Consider the following 19349-nt stretch of genomic DNA (forward strand, 5'->3'; position numbering starts at 1 on the left):
TTATTTTAGGAACAGCCAGATAACAAGAAGTTTTTGGGTCCTCCATAGACTTGGAAACTCCATAGCCCACTGTTATTCACTGCAGCCACCCCAAAGGTCACATGTGGAGGAAAGGAGAGCAATGGCTAGCCGTTTTTTTTTTTTTTTTTTGGGGGGGGGGGGGGGGTGAGACATTTTTGTTGTTTTTATTTCTTTGAACATTTTGTTAATCTCAAGAGGCTAGTCCAAATAGCTGTAGATTTTCTGTAACATGATATGCAATTGTTATTTCTCTAACTTAATGGTATGAACTTTGCAATTTCCTTATAAAGTCCCAGCAATTAACAGATTAGTAAATAATCCTTACGTGTTATAGAAAGTAAGCATTATACAAACATGCATGGGCCACACAGGGCATGTAAATGAAAGGAAAGCTCGGAAAGAGTGATTTACAGCCGGAGCAAGTAAGCAAGAACTCAATGACTTCATATTTTTGGATAAGCTTTTCAAAGGATTTAATATTTTTTGGAGACATTTTTTTTTCGAAAAAAATTAAAATATCAAAAATATATCAAAATATTAAACAATTTTTTAAAAATATTTTAAAATCAAAATCATTTTAAACGTTTATTCAAAATATGAAATAATTTGAAAAACGTTTACAAAAAATTAAATCCTGGTTCAAAGTAGATCACAAATTGCAGATTGGGAATAATCAATTCTCTATGTTAATTTTAATGTTTTCAAATGCTGTAATATCGCCATCTAGTGTATACTTTTTAGAATGAATTTCTGTTTTGTTACAGGACACCGATGTATGTATAACATCGGTGGATGTTTATAAAGAATTATCTTGTTTAGTTTGTTAAGTTTTAGATTTTTGTTTTTGTTTCCAGACTGAAAAATCAGCAGTGATTTGGCAGATCAGATTCCTTGAACCACCAGAGTCATTTGATAGTTTCCACTCCACAATCTATCAACATGGATGTATCAGATGGAAACAAATGCTATCAGTTTCCAAAGGACTTTGCATGGGGTGCATCTACTGCAGCTTACCAGGTTGAAGGTACATGTTTTTCACTTTTTTTTTTTTATGCAAAGCGAAATTACAAATCTCAATCCAGAGAACAAAACTTTTATCCACAACCAAATTGTGGAGCAAGTATAACCGGGGCAAAAGAGAATATTAAATCCAAGGTACAAGGTGAAGGCAAAGAATCCAGGGAAATCCGTCCGTAGAAAAATGAGGTGCTTTAAAAAAGGAGTAGAGGAGTCTTACATTGGGGCCCAAAACAGCAGCACCTGTGGAGAGTGCAGATTGCTATCACAGGAGCAGAAGTCATTACATACAACACAAAAGCCAGACACAATACCTGTGTATAAGACTTCTATTAGTGTCTGTTTAAATATTCTGACATGCCTCAATTCATTAAAGATATAGGCATAAATACAGTTAAAGGGACAGGTCCCAATTGTAATGAAGAGGAAAAATGGGATAACTTTTTAAAGGACAGAAAAGGCTATCTTTCAACATCTTATATATGTACCTAACACAACATTGTTAAACACGGGAAAAAAACAGAGTTGTCATATTTTTGCTTATAATACTTTTTACACATCCATTGAAACTAAAAACAAACAAACATTGTCAAATGTCTAATATGTCTAGGCTCCAACTGATTTGTGGTAGGTTACACTAACCTTATACCAAAAAGTCAAAATAGGATCAGCACTAAAAAGGCCACAAATATGGGGGGTATATAATAAACAGGCAGCACACCTATATAAAGGGGAGTACCCTCCAATCCCCTATAGTTAGAAATAGAGCAAGAAACAAAAGAAAGGGTGCGCCTTTAATGCAGAAAATATATATAAAATGTATACATAAAATAGTTAAATAACTACAAACAGAGTCCAGGATAATAGTCCACAGTAAATAAGGGAAATTCCTGTAGAGCAGCGGTGATTCGTCACAGATGTAGACTTGTATTTTCAGTGAGCCATATGGGAAGACAAGCAGAAAAAAGGAAATCCAATGGTACAGTAGGTAAGTTTATATGGATATAAAAAAATATGTAAGTATTACTCACAATTTACAGAGCTAAAATCCAGCTCTGGTATGAAATGTGTGAAGTGGAATGATCCCCACTCAAGGATATATGGAGTTGCAACTTGAAATTCAGTAGTCCAACGGTGGTTCCAGCCGAAAATTAAAGGATAAGATATATAGTGCTCACTGCATTAACTGGAGTATAAATTTAAAAGAAAGTATGAAATGTACTCACAATATATTGAGCAGGCCTTACTGCTCGGTGTGTAACGTATGGGTGGTATAATCCCCACCTAAGGATTCTTTTGGCGTTTCTTAGATTGATGAAAACAAAAAAAGTCAGGCTTAGAAATAAAATAAAATAAAAGTAGGAAAGGAATGTGGCAACTAAAATGTTTAGGGCCCAAATTCCTTTATTATAACAATATATCAAATTTTAAAACAATTTCTAGACGCGATTCGCCTACAATAGGCTTCTTCAAGAAGAATATAATCACTAACCCTATACCAACCCACCCTAACACTAACTCTAGAGTTACACTTACTCTAACCATATATGCAGCCTAACCTTACCATTAACCCTACACTATCCCTAACCCTAAACCAGCATTAACCCTTACCTGACACTAATACTAATCCTACACCAATTCTACCCTACCCCTAACAATGACCCTACCACTAACTCAAAGCAAACCCTCTGCTAATATCAGTACTGATATCATAGGATAAGTTTCCCAGGTAAAACATTAGAGAGTGGGATATTGCTGTGATGTACTGGATTTTTTTCAGTATTAAAGGAAGATTTAACTGTAATAGTAAGTGAAGAATGCTTTTCCAGCCTATCACACTGTGATCGGTGCTGGGCATCTAGCAAAGCCTAGCACCAGTCACAATTGGCTTGGGGCATTTAAGAAGACCCTGTAAGGGTCTATTCAAACACTGGCCTTCATTCCCTTCAGCAGCCTCCAACCGTAGAATCACCAACGATTTTGGCACTGCATACAGCTCATCAGCCAGTCTGGGGCCACTACAAATACTCCCACATACCTGATTCTCCCTGGTGTGAGCAGGGATTTAACCCTGTTGACACAGTAATGCAGCAGTAAGTATTTAAATACCTATTTAAAAAGCTGTATGCAGAGTTGATTTTCAGTGCTGCATACCTCATCCATCTGTATGAGGCCACTAAAAATGACTTGGGCAACCACAGTTACCTACTGATACCTGGATCTCCTGTTGTGAGCAGGGATTTAACCCTACTCACATTACATTGAAGCAATAGGCATTGACATGGATATTCAAATTGCTGTATGCACCACTCAGTTTGAGCGCTGCATACAGCTGATCTGTCAGTCTGGAGCCACAAAAAATGTCCCCAACTGACTGAGGGGAACCCAGGTATCGATTGACCCTACTCGCACCAAAGCGCTAGGACGTGTAAATAGGCCTTAAGACCAGTATAGCTAGGATGTACTGACACGTACTAACGTCGTTAAAGTGTTTTATTTTGTTTGAAACTGTTTTGTATTGTCTTGTTATCATTTTGTATGTCAGCTTTTCATTTTTAAATTGTATTAAACAGTTCTAGTTTTTTTTGTTATATTATAAGTATATAACACTATTAATTGACTATTGGTAAACCATTATTTTTTTTCTTATAGAAGTTCTTTTGCCTTTTCACATTAATAAACCTCTCACCGTGTTTTTTCACTGTAATAATATACCATTCTACCCAATATGGGTTACTATTAACTCCTTCCTACCCACAATTAGTCAATATAAAATGATTATGTGTGAATAATTATGTACCAGGGTTACATTGTGTGAATCTTTAATGCTGTTTCTAAAATAGCAGCTGACATGTAATCATTATCTTGCTCATATTTTATCAGGAGGATGGGATGCAGATGGGAAAGGCCTCAATATCTGGGATACATTCACCCATCAGGGAGGAGATCGAGTTTTCAAGAACCAGACTGGTGATGTTGCTTGTGGCAGCTACACTCTGTGGGAAGAAGATTTGAAATGCATCAAACAGCTTGGACTGACTCATTACCGCTTTTCTATTTCCTGGTCACGTCTGTTACCTGATGGGACGACAGGTTTCATCAACCAGAAAGGTAATTGTTTTTTACGTATACAAGGTTAAAGCTTTAATCAAGGTTATTGCTATTGCCTGAAATAATTAATTCTGGGTGTCCTGTAGCACTAATCAATATGTAAGTTTTGCAAGATAACATCAATTCTCTGTGATATGCTTTCTATTTATAAGGTTTGTGATTTAATTAGTAGAAAGTGTGATTTATTGACAGTTTATTAGCTTGTTAAAAAATATACATTTAAAGATGAAATCCTAGAAATATCCAGGTGTTCTGGCACTTGGCTTGAGGTTGTCTGTTGGCACTCCTGAATAATTTTTTTGTATCACTCCACCCCATTGTCAGAGTTATTCACTAAAGGGAGAATACAAGGTGTATTCAAAGCAAATTTAAAATTTAAGGCCAAAATAGCCAAACTGGAAACATTCTCTAAGTCAGCTATGCTCTCAGTTTGGCTACTCTGGCCTTAGATTTTAAATTTACTTAGGATTCACCTTGAATTCTCACTTTAGCAAATAACCCTATATGTCTTTGTGCATCCATCTCACCCCCTTGTGTGCCTCTCCTAACCCCTTTTACCTTATTGTGTTTCTCTAGTAACTCCCCTTAGCTCCTTATGCATCTCTCCTAATCCCTCTTAACCTTTTTTGTGCCTCTTTAAACTCCTTACCCCTTGTGCCTCTTTAAACTCCTTACCCCTAAATGGTTTCTGCAGTCTTTTTTGATAGTACATAAAATAATGCCTTATTAGTGTTACTCTATATGTTTCAAAGAGCGTTTAAAAGTAAATGTTAACTTAAATTAATCCAGCACCTGACAAAGCTCCTTGGTGCACCCCTGTTTAACCTCACAGGAGCTGCGCCGAGGTTCAATCAAAGGCTTCTCCTAGAGAACCTTTAATTGGACCATTTAACCGGCTCAGGGAGCATGCGCGCAGTCTGAGCCGGCAAGGGGAGGGGAATGGAGCTAGGGATGGTAATTAAAGAAATAATGGAGGGATTTGGAGGAGGGACAGTTTTATTTAGGGTGAGTTGGAGGAGAGCGAAGTGTTTCTTCCTTGCAGGCTAAGCCTCCAAGACCCAAGCAAGTATGTCTATTTCCAGCATGCAGTGCCTACTGACAACAGGCGTGATTTATGCATAGAACTAACATTAGGCAGCCTGGAGTTCTGGATGTGCAGGGGTTTCAACTAGGCCACACACTTAAAAATAACTCTGGATGTGCAGTATTTTAAGCTGAAACACTGTACATCCATACTCCTACCACCGTGAACACTTCATGGCAGCCTAAGACTCTGCATTAGTATAAAGGTATAAAAAAGAGAAGCATGGGTAAGAGGGAAGGAGAGGATGGCTGAATAAACTCTCCTGGCTCAGAGCTGTGCCTAATAAGCATTGACAAATTTGCTTGAAAACTTGGAGCCAGCTGAATGTTAGGGGCCATTTTTTTTTTTTTTTAAACTAACAAAACTTTATTTTCAAAAGATAAAAATACACTCATATACTTATATATACATATACTCAGGGCCGGCCTTAGGCATTTTGACGCCCTGTGCGAAAAATCTTCACAGCGCCCCCCCCCCCCCCGTCCATCCATGTATGCTGTAATGTTTGTGTTGTCTGTGTATGTGATAGTAGGTGTGATGACTGTGTGTGATATGTATGCTATGTGTGATATTTGTAATGGGTGTATTAACAGTGTGTGATATGCGTGTATTGGTTGTATGTGACACACACAGAGTCAGACGGCCATACACACACACAGGAAGACATCCACACACACACACAGGCAGACAGTCATACACACACACACAGACACACAAAGGCAGACAGTCTCACACACACACAGACACACACAGGCAGACAGTCAGTCATACACACAGACACAGACAGTAATACACACAGACACACACAGAGGCAGACAGTAATACACACAGACAAACACGCAGACAGTCATACACACAGACACACAGAGGCAGACAGCCATACACACAGAGGCAGACAGCCATACACACAGAGGCAGACAGCCATACACACAGAGGCAGACAGCCATACACACAGAGGCAGACAGCCATACACACAGAGGCAGACAGCCATACACACAGAGGCAGACAGCCATACACACAGAGGCAGACAGCCATACACACAGAGGCAGACAGCCATACACACAGAGGCAGACAGCCATACACACAGAGGCAGACAGCCATACACACAGAGGCAGACAGCCATACACACAGAGGCAGACAGCCATACACACAGAGGCAGACAGCCATACACACAGAGGCAGACAGCCATACACACAGAGGTAGACAGTCATACACACAGAGGCAGACAGTCATACACACAGAGGCAGACAGTCATACACACAGACACACAGTGGCAGACAGTCATATACACACACACACAGGCAGACAGTCTCACACACACAGACACACACAGGCAGACAGTCAGTCATACACACAGACACAGACAGTAATACACACAGACACACACAGAGGCAGACAGTAATACACACAGACACACACAGAGGCAGACAGTCATACACACAGACACAGGCAGACAGTCATACACACAGACATACACAGGCAGACAGCCATACACACACAGACAATAATAAACACAGGCAGAGAGTCACACTCACCTGACAATCCCACAGTTACCTGTGGAGTTCATTGTGGAGGCAGTGCAGCTCCTGGTGACTGTTTGGTGGGGAAGCAGGGACTCCTTCCTGCTTCCCCTGCAGCAGTTTCCCGGCGCTTTTAGCTCCGCCCCCGCCGCACGGTAAGCTCCGCCCCCGCTGCAAATTTAAAAAAAAAAAAAAAAAAATTTTTTTTTTTTTTTAAATCCACGGCGCCCCCTGCTCCATGGCGCCCTGTGCGGCCGCACAGCTCGCACACCCCTAAGGCCGGCCCTGCATATACTTGAAGGGTTAATATAGTCATCAGAACCACTACAACATAGTGTACTTGTTCTGGTGTCCTTAACTGTCCCTGCAGGCTTTTTAATGTAGAAACTACCTTTTCAGAGAAAAGGCAGTTTTTACATTGCTGCCTAGTAACACCTCTAGTGGTAGGCACTCATATGGCCACTAAATGTGCTTCCTATCTCAGTGCCCACCTTTCCCTTTCACCTAAAGAGACACACACTCACTGACAGACAGATACAAACACTTACTGAGAGACAGAGACGTTCACTGACAGACACAAACACTTACTGACAGACATATGCACTCAGTGACAGACACACATTCTCTCACACAATCACATATTATTTATTTTAATTAAATTTAAGTACCTCTCAGCTGCCCTACCTCTTTGAGAGCTGGAATAGAACCTTTCCCTGTGGCTGCTAAAATCTTTAAACTCTTCTTGCTCTACTACCTTGCGCATCGTTGAGTGATCCCACACCAGACGGACACCCTATTCCGCCTCCCAGCATCACAGCAGGGCTCAGAAGGGAGCAGAGCTAGAAGAGCATTAAGATTTCAGCTCCCTCACTGCCCGTTTACATTCCACCTGCCCGCCTCCAGGCTCTTTCAGCCAGTCACCAACCCACCTCCATGCTCTCTCAGCCGGTTGGCTGTCTGTTTTCTCCCTCACTGGCCACCTCGAAAGGAACGGGATAACAAATCCCAGGCTCCAGGACACAACTTCTAGTCGTCATGGTGGCCTTGGATTTGTCAAGCCCTGCAATAAGGCAATCTGACCATATTTATAACAAGCTTCTAAACTTGCTGGTTTAAAAAAAAACTATTGTCAAGCAATGCATGTTCCTTACTTCTTTTGTATCTCTCTTTAAACCTCCCAAACATAAGGCAGGCATGTTGTTCTTCCCCTTCTGAAAGCGAGGAGCATGGAATTGGGAGGCCAGAGAGGCAGTATAGGAACATGCAAAACTTCACCCTGTGCTGTGCACTACAGTTAGAAATATTACAGAGAGGGTGATGAGGGATACACAATTGGGAAATAGATAATGGAGGAAGTTAAAGGGAGGGTACGGTGATGGACATAGACACAGGCAGGTGGAATGAAGGAGAGTGAAACATGGTAAGGAATATGGGTTACAAAGAGAGACACAAGTGGGACAGCAGAGGGACACACAGAATGGGAGTTCTATTTTCAATGTCATCTCTTGATATCACTGTGATAAAATAAATTGGCACAAATAAGTGTGTCATTTTTCATTTTAGTAACTGCAGTGCAACTCTGCTCAACATTTCAACTCAAATGAAACTACATTTTTGTTCTAGGGATTGATTATTACAACATGGTAATTGACAGTTTATTGAAAAATAACGTGGTTCCAGTGGTGACACTGTATCATTTTGATATGCCTCAAGCTGTAGAAGATAGAGGGGGGTGGAACTCTGAAGAAACAGTTGCCATCTTCGAGCAATATGCCCACTTTTGCTATAAAACATTTGGAGACCGGGTCAAACTTTGGATTACAATTAATGAACCATATATTCTTGCTAAATATGGCTATGAAGATGGTGTTTTTGCTCCTGGTAAAAGCAAGAAAGGTTTTGAAGTTTATCAAGTAGCACACAATATGATAAAGGCACATGCTAAGGCCTGGCATGCATATAACAATTTTTTCAAAATCGAACAAAGGGGACTTGTGTCCATTGCTCTTTATTCTGATTGGGCAGAACCTTTTGACCCAAACTCTACTGAAGATAAAGAAGCCGCTGAACGTTATTTAGCCTTTCATCTTAATTGGTTTGCCAAACCAATATTTGTTGATGGAGATTATCCTGAAGTAATGAAAGCTGAGATTTCCAATAGAAGCAAAGAGCAAGGTCTGAAATCTTCTAGGCTTCCAGAATTCACAAATGAAGAGAAGACCATGATCAAGGGCACAGCTGACTTCTTTTGCCTTAACTACTACACCACGCGAAAAATAAAATGTCCTTCTTCTGAGAATGTTCCAAGCTATGAGTCAGACAGGGCAGCAGAAGGCCTAAAGGATCCTGACTGGCCAATTTCTGGTATCGAGTGGTTAGCTGTGGTTCCATGGGGTCTTCGCAAGTTACTGGGATATATTAAGGTATTGTGCTTTATTGTGTGCTTGATGTACTTAGTTGACAATTACATTTTATTATTTTTTTTTAGTTTATATTTTTGCAGTGCATAAAATAGGTACAAACAAGCCCGAGGTACCCCAATGGCAATCCTCTGGCATCATATCAAGCTTTACAATTGGAGTAGTAGATTGGACGTGCACAATTTTATATTGTATTAATAAACATGTGTAAAGATTAAAGATTTGGTAGCAAGAATTAGTAAAACAAGGTCTCAAGTGTGAAGGCTATGCTAGGCTTTTTGATGCTGATTAGAATGTATAACATGCTAGCTGGTTATTTAATAACAGGCTGATAGCAGGTTTAATCCCTGGAACACCTCCATTTTTCGTAGAGCATGTTTAAATATAGGCAGGCCACTAAAAGTCACTAAAACAGAAAGTAAACTGAAACACAAATTTAATCGTATCGTCCGCCTGGGTGCAGACGGGCAAAAATATAGCTGCCTGTCCTGGGGAGACACGGGTGTCGTGCTCGGGAACGTAGGGCAATGCCTACGGCTCGGTATAGCAAGAAAGTCCCCGGAAGCTACTGCGGTTGCCTGGGCGCATTCCGGTGGCAGTTTTGGGCATGGGTTACATTTGTTATCCCGCCTGCTGAGGACCTCCATCAATGTGCCGCGGACCTGGGGTGTTTTAGTCGAGTCCAAGTCCTTCCTCTCTGAGAGGTGACAGAAGCTCTGGGTGGTCGATTGTCTCTTGCGGGGTCTGCGCTTCTGCCTCTGTGAGGGATGCTTTGGGTGGGAATCCCTTTTGGTTCTCTGCACAGGTGGGCTGGGTATGTGTGGCTTGGTTGTTTGGTGAGAGGTTGTGCCCAACGGGGCCTCATGCACCCCATCTCCTGCTCGCCTCCGTTTGCTCCTCTGTCCCCTAGCCAGTGGCATCTCTAGGATTCATTTTTAGGGGGGGCACAGGGTGGACCAGGGACAAAAGTAGGGGGGCACATTCAACCCCGCCCTCGCCGCAGTTTGACCCCGCCCCTGCCGCATTTTAAGCCCCGCCCCCGACAAAATGTGTTGTTGTGTTTTTTTTATAATCCCTGGTGGAGGATTCATTATTTTCCACCAGGGATTATTAAAAAACCAAACACATTTCCTTTGATACAGTGCCATAGTTGCCAACATTTGAAAAAAATTTCCAAGGACATTTTGCAGCACAGCTATCAATTACTGTCTGTGTATAATATCCCTGGACAGTCAGTGCTCTCTGTATAATACAGGATTGTGTGTATAATATATTGGGACAGTCAGTGCTCCCTGTATAGTGCTGCTCTCTGTATAATACAGGGTTGTGTTTATAATAAATTGGGACAGTCAGTGCTCCCTGTATAGTGCTGCTCTCTGTATAATACAGGGTTGTGTGTATAATAAATTGGGACAGTCAGTGCTCCCTGTATACTGCTGCTCTCTGTATAATACATGGATGGTTGTATAATATCCCAGGACAGTCAGTGCTCCCTGTATAGTGCTGCTCTCTGTATAATACATGGATGGTTGTATAATATCCCAGGACAGTCAGTGCTCCCTGTATAGTGCTGCTCTCTGTATAATACAGGGTTGTGTGTATAATAAATTGGGACAGTCAGTGCTCCCTGTATAGTGCTGCTCTCTGTATAATACAGGGTTGTGTGTATAATAAATTGGGACAGTCAGTGCTCCCTGTATAGTGCTGCTCTCTGTATAATACAGGGTTGTGTGTATAATAAATTGGGACAGTCAGTGCTCCCTGTATAGTGCTGCTCTCTGTATAATACATGGCTGTGTGTATAATATGCCAGGACAGTCAGTGCTCCCTGTATAGTGCTGCTCTCTGTATAATACAGGTCTGTTTTTGTATAATATCCCAAGACAGAGAGCAGCACTATACAGGAACACTGACTATCCCGGGATATTATACACACACAGATCTGTATTATACAGAGAACAGCACTATAGCATTATACAGATAGCTGAGCATATACCCCATGTCCCAATCTCTAGACTACTAGTACCTGTCAACAGCAGCTCCCAGACGTGTCTAACAGGGCTAAAGTGTGCGGCAGCTCACACAGATTATTCAGCTGTAAAGCGCACTCGCTGGCAGAGCCAAACTGAGAATCCAAAGCAGCCCTGGAAAAAAATGTATGCCATTTCTACAAGTCAATATGTATATATTGTACAGTAAGCACACAAGCTCACTGACATGCGCAAATAGGCTTACTGACAGACAAAACTCTCTGACTCACACACAAGCTTACTACAGACAAACTCACTTGTATAAACACAAGGCTCACTACAAAGAAGTTCAGGGACACACACAAACTCACTAAAGACAAGCTCACTGACACACACACATGCTCACTGACACACACAAGCAGTACCTTCTTAACAGCGTTAAGGGTCCCCGGGCAAAGCAGTGCACTGGGGCCCTTCCTACACAACAACTCACAGGAATAACATTTTTTAATTATTGATAGACTGTTGAGTACATACACACAGTACACTGAATACATACACACACACAGATTTCTGAATGCACACAGACTACTGAATGCACACAGGTGTTGCTGAATGCACACAGGCTGATTTATACACGTACACACAGACTGCTGAGTCCATACACACACACACACATACAGACTGCTAAGTCCATACACACACACAGACACACACAGACTGGTGAGTCCACACACACACACACACACACACAGACTGCTGAGTCCATACACACATGCAGACTGCTGAATCCATACATACACACACACACACACAGACATACAGACTGCTGAGTCCATACACACATACAGACTGCTGAGTCCATACACACACACACACACACACATACTGCTGATTCCATACACACACACAGAATGCTGAGGCCATACACACACACACACAGACTGCTGAGTCCATACACACACATAGACTGCTGAGTCCACATACACACTGCTGAGTCCATACACACACACACACACACACAGACTGCTGAGCCCATACACCCACAGACTGCTGAGTCCATACACCCACAGACTGCTGAGTCCATACACACACACACACACACACACACACACACAGACTACTGAGTCCATACACACACACAGACACACGCACAGACTGCTGAGTCCATACACACACAGACTGCTGAGTCCATACACACACACACACACACACACACACAGACTGCTGAGTCCTTACACACACACAGACTGCTGAGCAGGGCTGCCATCAGACATTTTAGGGCCCCATACACAGCTCAAGATTTGGGCCCCCGGGGCCAGCCCCGAGTCCGCCCACAAGGATGAAGTGTGTGTGTGTGTATAGTGGATGTAGAATGTGTGTCATGGATGCAGTGTGTATAGTGGATGTAGAATGTGTATAGTGGATGCGGTATGTGTATAGTGGATGCAGTATGTGTGTCATGGATGTGGTGTGTATAGTGGATGCAGTATGTGTGTCATGGATGCGATGTGTATAGTGGATGTAGAATGTGTATAGTGGATGCGGTATGTGTGTCATGGATGCAGTGTGTATAGTGGATGCAGTATGTGTGTCATGGATGCGGTGTGTATAGTGGATGCAGTATGTGTGTCATGGATGCGGTGTGTATAGTGGATGCAGATTGTACATTTTGTGAAATGTATGTAATGTTTGTATGCATGCCTTAGATGCAGAGTGTGTGTGTGTGTAGTGAATGTAGGTGTGTGTATAGTGAATGCAGATTGTGTGTTTTTGTAGTGGATGTAGTGTGTACAGTGAATGTATTGTGTTTGTAGTGAATGTAGTGTGTTTGTAGTGAGTGCAAAGTGTGTTTAGTGAATGTAGTGTGTGTGTGTGTAGTGCCGTGCGTGTTTAGTAAATGTAGTGTGTAGTAAGTGAAACGTGTGTATAGTGAATGTAGTGTGTAGTGCAAAGTGTGTTTAGTGAATGTAGTGTGTGTTTAGTGAATGTAGTGTGTGTGTAGTGCAGAGTGTGTTTAGTGAATGCAGTGTTTGTAGTGAGTGCAGAGAGTGTATAGTGAATGTAGTGTATGTGTAGTGCAGAGTGTGTTTAGCGAATGTAGTGTGTGTGTGTGTGTGTGTGTAGTGCAAAATGTGTATAGTGAATGTAGTGTGTGTGTGTGTGTAGAGCAAAATGTGTATAATGAATGTAGTGTGTGTGTGTGTGTAGAGCAAAGTGTGTTTAGTGAATGTAGTGTGTGTGTAGTGCAGAGTGTGTTTAGTGAATGTAGTGTGTGTGTGTGTGTGTGTGTAGTGCAGAGTGTGTTTAGTGTGTGTAGTGCAGAGTGTGCTTGTAAGGATTCAGTGTGTGTGTGTAAAATAGGGGGGAGGGGAGTATTTTTAATTTTTATTTATTTGTGTATATTTCAATTTTATTCCCCCCTCCCTGGTTCTTACCGTGCCAGGGAGGGGGGAGATCGCATTTCCTGTTGATCCAGTGGCATGGTGGAGGGAGCCAGCCACGGTACATTTAAGAGGGGGCCCAGCAGCACACATTGTCTTCCTTTCCAGCTCTCTGACTAACTCTCACGAGACAGGCCTGCGTGCTGTGCGGAGCGTTGCCATAGTAACCCGTGGCAACGCTCTGGCGGCCGCAGGGTGCAGGAAAGTTAGACAGAGAGCAGCTGGAAAGGAGGACAGAGTGTGCTGCTGGCCCCCCTCTTCATTGTACAGGTAGCAGGGGGCCCACTGTGCACATATATATAGCGAAAATCCGACCTTGAGGAAGACCCGAATGGGTCGAAACGTCGGTCATCTTATTGTATACCCTTTGATGGATTAAACACTTTGTTTATTACTTGAAAGACCCAAGAGTGCTACCTTTTTTCTATTTATTTTGTATACAACCAGCGTGGAAGTGCACCAGGGCATAATATCCAACTTTAAACTACCAGCAAGGGTGAGTGCCATTACACTCCTTACTGTATATATATATATATATATATATATATATATATATATGTGCACATAATGAATGTGGGGCTCGGGGCCCCCCAGGACCGCCAGGCCCATGACAACCGTTATGGTTGTCATGCCCTGATGGCGGCCCTGCTGCTGAGTCCATACACACACACACACATAGACTGCTGAGTCCATACACACACACACACACACACAGACTGCTGAGTCCATACACACACCCCCCCAGACTACTGAGTCCATACACACACACACACAGACTGCTGAGTCCATACACACACACACACACACACAGACTGCTGAGTCCATACACACACACACACACACACACATCAAGCCTACCTGTTGCTGGGGGTCAGCCATCTTCTGGCCTTTGCAGCAGCAGCAGCATGGGCTGCTGCTTAACGGCGGGGGCGGGGCTTATGTGCTGGAGGCGGGGCTTCGTTTGGAGGCGGGGCCTGTGCCGGCGAGCCTGTCAGTGCTCTCTCTGGCCACAGACAGCCCCCAGCCTCCAGCTGAGCTGCACTGTCCTGCATTCCCTCAGGCTGTCACAGACTGTTACAGCCCGAGGGAATAGAATCTAAACACATGGCCAGCAGGTTGCTGGCATTTGTGGGGGCCCAAGGGGGGGCACAGCATGATGTAGGGGGGGGCATGGCCCCCTCTGCCCCCCCCCCCTCCTTGCGACGCCAATGCCCCTAGCTGCTGCTGTCGCACGAACCTCCAACCGTCGCCAACCTCCAACTGTCAAAGATGTCATCTAGGTGCTGTAGCATGCGATATATCATAGTACACCCGTCCTGGCCTTTGGGAGTACCAGGTTTACCCCTCAAATACATTATTGAAGTGTACTCGAAGATACATAAAATGACAAAAAAAAAACAAGGCAAAAAATAATAGTGCAGATGGTATAGAAAAGTTCTAATCTAGTGTTAAACGAAAAGCTAGAACCACTCACATATTCTGAAGCCTATATAGTATTGGCTCCATAAGATGGACCTTTTTGCTCTTAGGGCAGCAACACACCACTCTCACAATGTTGTCTCCTCCAAAGGGGATATAGGGAGAAAAACAACCAATGTGTAGTATTGTAAAGTGGTGAACTTCAATCTAATGGTAAGTATTAAGCTCATCTTTGTTAGAGCCTTAAAATCCTGGATCTAATGGTAATACACAGAGTACCAATTTTCTGGGGATGGCACCACCCCAATGAAAGTTCTCTAAGGCTTCAGAGGAATTTGTTGGAATAATATTACACATTTATTACAGATTAAAACATATATAGTAAGTGCTATAGAAAATAAAAAAGTCCCATAAAAAATCCAAATCTGCTGAAACGCATTTCGCTCTTTTCGTGAGCTTCCTCAGTCAGCTGTGATGTAGCCTCTGGAGTCTTGTTGAGCTGCTCATCACCAAGACACTTTATTGTATCACATACTACCTCCAAGTAGATGTAGTTTTTTTAGTTTCAGCTTCTTCCCTCAGTTTTTAGAACTTTAAAGTAAAGTAAGAATACCCATATAATCCGTCCTTTCTTCAGCCCTTCAGTCTTATCAGTCCTATCCTCAGCTGTAGGTAGAATATTTGTTCTTGTTTTACTGTATTTTTGTTACCTTAGCATTAGATGAGAGTTCTAACTCTATCCCCTGAATAATCTGGGATATATACCCTGCAGGATAAGTCCTAACCAGGTCAGGTTTTCTTAAAAACATAAAAAAAAAACAGCAGGATAAAATCATAATGCTTAACCCCTTAAGGACCAAACTTCTGGAATAAAAGGGAATCATGACATGTCACACATGTCATGTGTCCTTAAGGGGTTAAAGGCTGAAGGTATAGTTACTAGGAGTTGAATAATGGTTTTATTCACTATGTACCTACATTGTACCTGTAGATGGAGTGAGATAAGGACATTGTTATTGGGAAGGTCTAATCATTGTCTTCCTGCAGTTTTTATTACTTTGATCATTTGTCTTGTTGGGATTCTGATTTGTGCATATTTCAGGTCCACAGGATATTATAACAGATGACATGCTCTCCGATTTGTTTTCTTGTTTTTCTCACTTTGCACAAGTGTGATTTGTTTGTAATCTCCCTTGGGTGTCTGTGCATGCATGACTTTCCAGAGACTTTAAAGAGACCATTTAGACAGAAAACGTAACCTCATTTTTTTAAATTTTTTTATTTCAGTGGTGTGTTTTTCAGAATCTTGCATTTTATCTGCCCCTACTTTTAAATTGAATTACGATAGTAAGTACTAGAAATGTCCTCTCTTCATCTTCTGTGTGACCAGTCATGTATTCCAGTCCTAGGCACCACTAACATTAATTTCCTCCCAAGAAGAGAAAGAACAAACGTTTTCGCTATTTGGTCTGTATTTCAAAGCCCTCGAGAGCAAGAATGTATGTTTACAGTATAGAAGTTCTTTGGTGATAAGAGAACAGTTTGAAAATCATGTGTAGAGGATCTCCTCAGTCTCCAGTAAATCCAAACCAATCAAGAGACTTTAGCCTTAGGAGGTTATTCTCAAAATACGATTCTGATCCAGAACTCCTCCCTGAAAGGATGGATACTTGTTCTCGAAATACAGATTTGGCACAGTTGATAAACTTACTTGCAAGATTGCCACACAGTCCTACCAAATGGTGAAGCTGAATGCAGAACTAGTGATTGAGGTCTTGAATGATCATGGTTGAATAGTCAAGAGGAGCAAGATTCAACAAGACTCTATTGGATGTGAATCAGAAGATCTCTGTATCCAGAGAAGCTGCCTATCAGTTATCACGACAATTAGAAGAAAAGTGGCATCCCTTTGGAAGAACCAGATTGGATAGTGATGATAACATATGCTAGCACTTGATTCTGGAGAACCCCTGCCAATGACTTTTTTGCCACCAGGAAAAGGGCTTATCAGAAGCAAAGTCTCCCCTTCCAATTTGCTCGAACTATGAATGATGTTAAAAGCTCCTCTCTACTTCAAGCATAAACAACTAGGTATTAATACAGACAACCGGTAAAAGGATAGTCTTTAGGCGGGAAGAAACAAAAGTCTGTTATTCCATGAAATAATGTGATCATGATATCGGAACATACATATCTGGAATGTCTCTTAGTCATATATCTACCAGAGAAAGAGGGTATATTTTTGGACCTCCTTGGTCATTTACATATGGATCCAAGAAAATTGATGCTCACTAAAAAATGTTTCGTTCAGATCACCAGGCAGTGAAATTTACCCTTAATTCCTCACTGGTTCTCTAGAAAATGAGGTCATTAGGCAGAGGCATGAAACATTTTTGTAGGCTTTTTTTTGTCCCTGGTAACTATTATGTTGGGAATATTTTACTGAGATTTCAAATGACAAAGGTTGCTGCTTGTGTATTTGTCTAATGCCATTTGATTTTCCTTGTGGTCTATAGCAATTCCAAATCTATTCAAATTTGACAGCTCAATTGAGATTAGTGGCAGCTGGCAAGGTTGTAAGATGGTGGGCACCTGATTCCACCTCCAGAATTTGAGTTAACTCTGTAGAGACCACCTTTTGACATGTAGCATCTGTATGTTATCCTTGTGCACTCAACCACTAAAGGTAGTCCCTTTACAATACAGTTACCCATTCGGTATTTAGAGCTAGGTATACTATAGAGAAATCCATAAAATACTCAAATATATACAATACAGAGTTCTAATATAAGTTAAAAGTCTAATCCAGACCTGGATGCTTACTGTGCTTATAAAGGGATCAGCTACACCTCAAAAAAGTTTCTGAGGTTGCTGTATCTCTGTAAGGAAATACAACACCTCTGTTGACAATTCTGCATCAATTTGGCCACAGTCCTGCTGAACTGTTTTCAATTTGGTTGCATCCACATCAAATAGAGTTTGCAGATCCAAAAATGGTGCAGCTGTGTCAGTTCACTCTGTTTCACTCTGGCTCCAGTTCCAATGTAGGTTTAACTGTACAAATATACAAAGATAAGTCGTGCACTCAAACTCCCAGTACTCCTGAGTGGCAGCATTGACCATAGCACGCATCAGCCCCAATACATACAATAAAACCAAAGAAATTAGTTACTTGAACACTAGCCCAAAACCCTATGCATATTTCATTAACTGGTGGTTTTTAGTATCACTCCAATGGCCATTAGGTGAAGCTCATCTGCCACGTCAAGCCTAACCTCTTAGGGGAGTCCTACACTAACAATTCAGCCTTGCTTGCTTCAGGTAAAACAATCTTTAATGAGACAGGGAGGGGTATCCTTCTAAATCCCTACATTCTTAGGGTTAATTAGTATGTAGGGGTCTGTCTCATTAGAGATTTTTTTTGCCTGAAGCTGAATGAAGCAAGGTGAATTGTTAGTGAAGGACTCAACTAAGAGGTTTGGCTTGACGTAGCAGGTGAGTTTCACCAAATGGCCATTGGAGTGAAACTAAAAACCTCCAGTTATTTAAATATGTTTAGGGATTTGGGCTAGTGTGCAAGTAACTCTTTTCTATAGTTTTTATTGTAGGTTTAACCGTGTCAATGCAGCCACAAAGGAGAAGCCTTCAATCTCTTATGTTTGGCTGTGTGCTTCTGGATGCAGCATAGTATGTACCATGACCTGGGCCTGAGTCTATATTTACACTTGCTTTTTCCATAATCCAGTGCTACCTCAGTCAAGTGTACTGGGGGTGCAACTAACACATTGCACACATTAAAAATATCTCTGGATGTGCAGAGTTTCAAGTTTGAACTACTGCACATCCAGACTCCAACAACCACGATCACTTCCTTCAAAAAGCAGGTGTGGTCACAGTGGTTAGGATAAGCCTTTGACGTTCCCTTGCCTTTTGTGTGTTTCTATTCTTAACCATTGTGTGTTGGAACCCCTTATTATCTCCTTGTATTTCTCCCTTAACCCCATCTAATCCCCTTAAGGGCCTCCCTTCCTTACTCACATTTAAAATTATGTATCTATTAAAGAGACATGCATCACTTTGTGACAACAGTTTTATTCAAACTTTTAAGCTTTGAAAGAGACAGTTTTCCGCTTTCTGCAGGCTTAAAAAAGCAGGTAAATATGATTTTGAAAAAAGAATATATATATATTTACCTGCTTCTTTTTTAAGGTTCTCAAACCCACTCCACGGGGATTACCGTACTTATATAACCAATCAGTGTCCTATACCTAGGAATGCTGGAAAGATGCATTGGACACATGTGCAGTTGGAAAATCTCTTCAACTTGCAAGATTCTGACAGGA

At 41.7% G+C, this 19349-nt stretch overlaps 1 protein-coding gene across 5 annotated transcripts in view; it reads left to right on the plus strand.

Moving 5' to 3' along the window:
• LOC134614247 (cytosolic beta-glucosidase-like) overlaps positions 1-19349 on the plus strand; it is a 54852-nt gene that overhangs the window by 5276 nt on the left and 30227 nt on the right. For 4 of the 5 annotated variants that reach the window (XM_063457833.1, XM_063457835.1, XM_063457836.1 and 1 more), the window contains exons 2-4: positions 876-1045; positions 3922-4149; positions 8377-9176. In XM_063457833.1, coding sequence (XP_063313903.1) covers positions 961-1045; positions 3922-4149; positions 8377-9176 — 1113 coding nt within the window. In that variant the 5' untranslated portion in view covers positions 876-960. The remainder of the gene's footprint in view (positions 1-875; positions 1046-3921; positions 4150-8376; positions 9177-19349) is intronic. The other variant, XM_063457832.1, reaches the window with a different exon arrangement.

The sequence above is a fragment of the Pelobates fuscus genome, chromosome 6 (genome assembly GCF_036172605.1).
Source record: "Pelobates fuscus isolate aPelFus1 chromosome 6, aPelFus1.pri, whole genome shotgun sequence".
NCBI lineage: Eukaryota > Metazoa > Chordata > Amphibia > Anura > Pelobatidae > Pelobates > Pelobates fuscus.